Source organism: Triticum aestivum, chromosome 2A (genome assembly GCF_018294505.1).
Source record: "Triticum aestivum cultivar Chinese Spring chromosome 2A, IWGSC CS RefSeq v2.1, whole genome shotgun sequence".
Classification (NCBI taxonomy): Eukaryota; Viridiplantae; Streptophyta; class Magnoliopsida; order Poales; family Poaceae; genus Triticum; species Triticum aestivum.
Window position 1 is genome coordinate 555,831,421 of NC_057797.1, and position 6,000 is coordinate 555,837,420.

The 6,000-nt window shown below is 50.7% G+C and overlaps 1 protein-coding gene across 1 annotated transcript; it reads right to left on the reverse strand.

Moving 5' to 3' along the window:
• Positions 1-1,838: 1,838 nt before the first annotated feature.
• On the reverse strand, positions 1,839-5,573 carry LOC123189397 (sugar transport protein MST1). Its single transcript, XM_044601809.1, has 3 exons — positions 5,266-5,573; positions 2,593-3,545; positions 1,839-2,497 (listed from the first exon to the last, which is right to left on the reverse strand). Exons 1-3 carry the CDS (start codon positions 5,399-5,401, stop codon positions 2,063-2,065), a joined length of 1,524 nt encoding a protein of 507 aa, XP_044457744.1. The 5' UTR covers positions 5,402-5,573; the 3' UTR covers positions 1,839-2,062.
• Between the last annotated feature and the right edge of the window lie 427 nt (positions 5,574-6,000).

A 6,000-nucleotide genomic window follows, 5' to 3' on the forward strand; every position in this document is an offset into this window, starting at 1 on the left:
CAGATTTGGGAACTGCAGATACCCCAAAAAATTCAGATATTCTGCTGGCGTGCACTTCGAGGTATTGTCCCGCTAAAGTCTATACTCGCTGATCGACACTTACCCATCAGTGGTGCGTGCCCAGTTTGTCACAAGGGGCCTGAAGATATGAGACACCTATTGTTTCAATGCAATTTAGCACGGAGCTTGTGGTCTGGTTTAGGTCTAAGTGACCGTATAGATCATGCGATGCAAGTGGACTGATCTGGGTCAGCAATTTTGGAATTTATTCTCACAGAACCAGACTTGCCGTTGGTGACTATGCCAAATGTAACCCTGAAAGAAGTTGTGGCAGCAGGAAGCTGGTATATATGGTGGCTGCGGCATCGCCACACCCATCATGATTCGTGTCCCCCCTGCATCTTGGTGGCCTGTCTCAATCCTGAGCATTGTCGGGAACTACAAGGAAACTTTCTCACGAAAGAATGATCAAAGAGTACACAAGTGGAAGAGGCCGGAGGCAAGGCACGTAAAGCTAAATGTAGATGCCTCCTTCCATGCAGATGAAGGCTCTGGTGCTACTGCGGCAGTTCTACGGGATGACAAAGGGCGATTTATTGTAGCTCAATGCAGGTATATTCAGTTTGCAGCGGACATCACTACAACTGAGGCTACGGCGATGCGAGACGGCCTAAGCTTGGCAAACTCATTGGGCTTTAACAGGGTCGAAGCAGAGTCGGATTCCCTAAGCGTTGTTAATTGCTGTCAAGGACAAAACCAATGGTGGGATGCAGCAGCGACGGTTTTTGCCGAATGCATTGATATAGCAACTTTGATAGGAAAGGTTTTTTTTCTCATTGTTTTCGTGAAGCAAACTCAGTAGCTCACGAGGTAGCTAAATTCAGTTTTAGTACTAAGTGTGAGACTAGTTGGACTAATGAACCACCTGGGTTCTTAATTTCACATATCGTGAATGATGTAATATTGATTGTTTAATAAAGCTAGTCATGATGGTCTTTCCTAAAAAAACTAGTATACTAATTAGCACTAATTAGTACGTATCGTGGTGGCTGGGCCTTAGGAGTTAGGTGGGCTTCCTGCCCGGTAACACATCAAGTGTATTCAAATTACGTGGTTGGATTGCTAGAGTATGCACATGGTATTCCTTCTCAAAAAAATTTGTCTAAATCTAAAAATTGTCAGTGGATCAAAATTTAACGACTTAAATTTATGTTTCAGAGTAAATAATAATGGTATGAGTAATAGAACATTAATTTAATTATGTATTATGTATTATATAAATATAATTTTTAAATCGTGCAAACATTAATTCTTTATTTTGAAAATGTCCATAAGTTCTTAAGGTTTTCAATTGTATACATCCGTAGACCAATAGGTTGTAGTTTTTAAAATAATATCAAAGTGATTTTGTTAGCCAGACAAAATAGTTAGATAATATTAAAGGTTGTAAAATTTGATAGTATGCACTATGAATTACCTGTGTGCTATTTATTATTTTTGAAATGAAGTTATGTGGAAAAACACACTCTACTTAGTTTTATCAGTATTTGTGTTGCTCACGTGCATTGTCTTGGACACGGCGACCACTGTCGATGAGAGAGAAAAGGAGGTTAAAAGGTGACATAGGTGGGCATCGTGTTAAAAAAGAGGTGTGGACCTATGAAGGCCTTGAGCCATACTTTTTAGAATATACACATGTGATTTTTCTCTTCCGTTGCAAGGCACGGCCATTTTTTTGCTAATCTCACTTGATTGTTTAAGCAAGACATCCCCATCCCACAAGCAAGGATTGAGCATTTCCGCAGATGCGCATTAGCGATGACCTGGAAATAGACGGATTAAAAGTTTTTCGACAAGAGAGCATCGCTCAGTCTAAAAATCTTAGCTAAAGGTTTATATTTTTGTCCCTTGGTTTATGGGTGCAGCAAGGCGCGCCCTTTTGATTCTCCCACTTTCGAGTTTTACCGGACTACGAGTACCAATCTAGCGCTAATAGGAGTATTATATATCCATGACACAATGCGAAACCAAGCCATATGCCAAGGACGCACGCAGACGCAGGTCAGGTGGACTCATTTCCGAACTTGTGGTCCTTGACGAACCTGCCCCAGTACCAGTGGCGCGCGAAGACGTGGCCCATGGAGTCAAGCGGCACGCCCTTGGTCTCCGGCACCAACGCCATGGCGAAGGCGGTCATGACGACGAGCCAGCACGCGTAGAAGACGAAGACGCCGTACTTGAGGCTGCACAGCATCGCCAGGAAGCACTGCGCCTGCACGAAGTTGAGGCCCAGGTTGAGCGCCACCGCCGTGCCCTGCCCCGCCGACCGCACCTCCACCGGGTATATCTCGCCGGGGATGGTCCAGTACAGCGCACCCCACGACCAGCTGAAGCTGGCCGAGAAGACGCACGTCAGCACCAGCACCGCCACCGCGTACCCCTTGGGCATCTTGCTGCCGTGCCCCAGGTGCGTCCCCGCGATGCTTGCCATTGCCACCTGCAATCAAACGCAAAGCCATCAGTGTCCCAGAGCATACGTACGCTGGGATGGAAAATGTAGTACTGTAGGTCTTTGTTGTATGCATTGCATGCCTGGCAGGTGAACATGAGCGCGCCGCCGATCGCGAAGAGCAGCTTCCGGCCGTAGCGGTCCATGGCGACGCCCGAGGCGATGATGCCGCCGATGTTCATCAGGCCGAGGATGATGGCGCCCATCAGCGCCGCGTCGCTACCGAACCCTATGGTCCGGAAGAGTATCGGCGAGAAGAAGGCCGACACGGTCACGCCGGTGAGGTTCAGGAACACGGGGAACGCCACGGCCATCACCAGGTACGGCCGGTACTCCCGCCGCAGGATCCGCCGGAACGCGCCCTCCTGGTTCCGCCGGTCGTGCTCCACGGCGGCCAGTATGTCGCCGAACTCCGCGTCAACGTCCACGCCCTTGCCGCGGACGCGCTGGAGCGCGGCGCGGGCATGGTCGTGCTTCCCGCGCAGGACGAGGCTGCTCGGTGTGTCCGTGATGAGCACGGCGCCCAGCACCATGACGGCGGCGGGGACGGCCGCGAGGCCGAGGGACAGGCGCCAGCCCCATTCGGGAATCCGCGACGTGCCGTAGTTGATCAGGTTGGCGACGAGGTACCCCACGCTGATGAACAGAGGGAACGCGGAGATGAACCCGCCGCGCCACCGCGGTGGCGACATCTCGGCAAGGTAGACCGGCGTGGCCTGGCCGGAGAACCCGAGGCCCAGGCCGAGCAGCATCCGCCCGACGATGAGCATGGCGAGGTTGGCCGCGGCGGCGTTGACGAGCGAGCCGACGAGGAACATGCTCCCCCCGATGACCATGATGGCCTTGCGGCCGACCCGCCGGGTGACCCGGCTCGCCACCAGCGTGCCCACCATGCCGAAGGCGTAGAGCGAGGAGGTGAAGGCCGTGAGCGCCTGGTCGTTGTACATGCAGTAGACGTCCTTGCTCGCGTGCCTCGTCGTCTTGAGTAAGCCCGGGAAGAACTTCTTCAGGAAAGACTCCATCTCCGAGACGCCCCCTGATCCCAAGACGTTAGTGCCATGAACACGATTCACTTAAATCATTTGCAGAGTTAGTACGTACTACGATAAAATGACACGCAAATTGGAACGAGCGTGATTTAGCTTCTCTATTAGTATATTATTATTAACTGCGGATGACCGTAAACCCAAGTGTTGATATATACTCTATTCTTCCTCGAACCAAAATAGTCAGATAACCGATTCTTAGATCTTAGTACAGCACTATTCTTTCTGGCAACCGGATTCGTTGGCATTATTTGACACTCACTGGCGCAAATATTCCCTTCTTATTTTTGCGGAAAGCAAATATTCGTTTTTGTTCAGAAAGACGCAAGTATTCTTTACCAATCATCGTATGAAACTAGTAGCATGATATCTCATGATAAAAGTCCGATCTTGTCAACCTCATCCGTCCATCACTCGCTCGGAAATGACACGCTCCTAATCCCGGTCGATCCTAGCTTCCTTTCGCGAGAGCACAATCGACTAACAACTGAGTAGTACTAGGAGAGTAGCCTATAGTACTCCACTGCTCGAATAAACCCCACCTAGGACCAGGAAGCCTATCCACCAAATTCGAGTGGAAAAGCAACTTTGCCAGTACCCCTTTCCGCTACTAGGAACTCAGAAATGTATCACAAATCCCGGCTGGCTTTGGCTTCGATACCCCCGGGATAAAAAATCGCGACGGGTCACCCGGCGGGACGTCTCGCCGTCGCCAGCACGGCACCTTATCGCGTATATGCCGTCCAAAACTGGTGATGCGCGTGGTGACACGGACGATTAAGGGCAGAAGGCCGTACTAACACCGAGCAGAAAAGCTGTGCTCAGCTTGGTCCGAAGTCAGAATGAGCCATCAACGACACGAACGAATCGGCGAGCGTGAAAGCTAACGAGCCGTGCCATAGCTGTCGTGTCTAATGGGCGCTCCACGAGCCGTGGGATCGCCGGACAGCACGCCGCTGGCCCCGTCCAACTCGACACGAATCGGGTGTGCCCTCTCCTCCGGTCCCTGTCGTCGATGTGAATGAAGATCATGGGAGAAGAAAGGGTGTGATGAAGGGACCATTTGGCTTGATTCACGTAGTACGGCTTGGCGCACAAGCCTTACTGGTGGGAGGAGTATAAATATCTTTCTGCGATGCTCCCGGCCGTGTACAGTGCTGGGCACCACTGTTCCCGGGAGTGTGATTTGTGCAGCGCAAGGACTGATCTGACGGGAGGAGGACGGGTGACAGGGCCTGCCGGGCTTTCAATTGGATCTAGTCGTCGTACCAACTCAATATATTACTGCCTGCCTGTTTGGCGTGTGTGTGATCGACGAACGAAGCACATGCCTGCCTGACTCGGTTAGATTAGAAGTTGCGGTGCGATTTGGAGATATTTGGGGATCGGACATGGAGACAAACTAAGCTGAAACTACTAGTATAATTAAATTTTATTTAGCAGGATGCTCTTCATGGCTTCAGATCACGATTTCGATTGGCCGCAGATGGTGGCCAACTCACAGCATAGCTACTGGAAATCTAATACTTTAATACCCAAATCAAGAACAGCATCGAGAGGCGAACCACGAACTGATCGATAAAACTCACTCCCTCCGTCCATCCAAACTCCAACCAAAGGGAGAAACGTGCGAGGAGCGTCGTAGGCAGGTATTCCGTCCACAGTTCCACCAAGAGAGATGTACGGACGGCGATGGGGACCATGACGCACCTGAGATGCCAATGTCGTAGCCGAAGATAAGGCCGCCGGAGGCCGCCATGAGACAGGTCACCACGACGGGGACGGTCAGCGCGCCGCCGTAGTCCGGCGCGTCGGCGCCGTTGAGGAGGAAAACGCCGCCGGCCATCCCCGGTCCTCGCTCTCCCACGCGGGTCAAAGGCACGACGTGAATCGGAGGTGTGGTGTCGCTGGTAGGAGCACGAGATAGCGCGAGGCTGGCTATAGCTTGCGCGAGAGCGCGCAGTGCTGATGTCTTCGGAGCTGCTCGCGTGCTGCCAAATGTTTATGTACAGGGTTTCAGGGAGAGTCCTTATATAATGTCTAGGCTCTTCCAAAACGTTGCTGACCTCATCCACATAAGCTCCACTTGCGCATTTCACGCTTACCAGGACACCCCACGGCATAATGCGGGAGCTATCTATTTAAAGCTATCCGTATACATTTTAAACCGGGTTTCGACTGATCGGATGGATTTCACAAAAAAATGAAATTTATTAAATTTTGAATAGAAAAAATAGCATAAATCATTCATACATGGCATGCAAATAAGTCTAGTACAACAATAGTTCAAATTCAACGAGATTAACCGGATATTTAATAAGTTTTTCATGGATGGATCATGATGTCCCACATATACTGCCTCTTGAGAGCATCTATAGCCGGATTTGGCAAATCCGATCCCTCAAACGTCCGCGGACGTGACCGGACGCGTCAGTGACCGGTCAA

Bases quoted from the DNA above. Each gene is read 5' to 3' on its own strand.
- LOC123189397 (XM_044601809.1), bottom strand. From the start codon at position 5,401: ATGGCCGGCGGCGTTTTCCTCCTCAACGGCGCCGACGCGCCGGACTAC. The intron at 3,546-5,265 runs GTGCGTCATGGT...TCTTGGGATCAG, and splicing joins CTACGACATTGGCATCTCAG to GGGGCGTCTCGGAGATGGAG. The intron at 2,498-2,592 runs GCATGCAATGCA...GTTTGATTGCAG, and splicing joins CGCTCATGTTCACCTGCCAG to GTGGCAATGGCAAGCATCGC.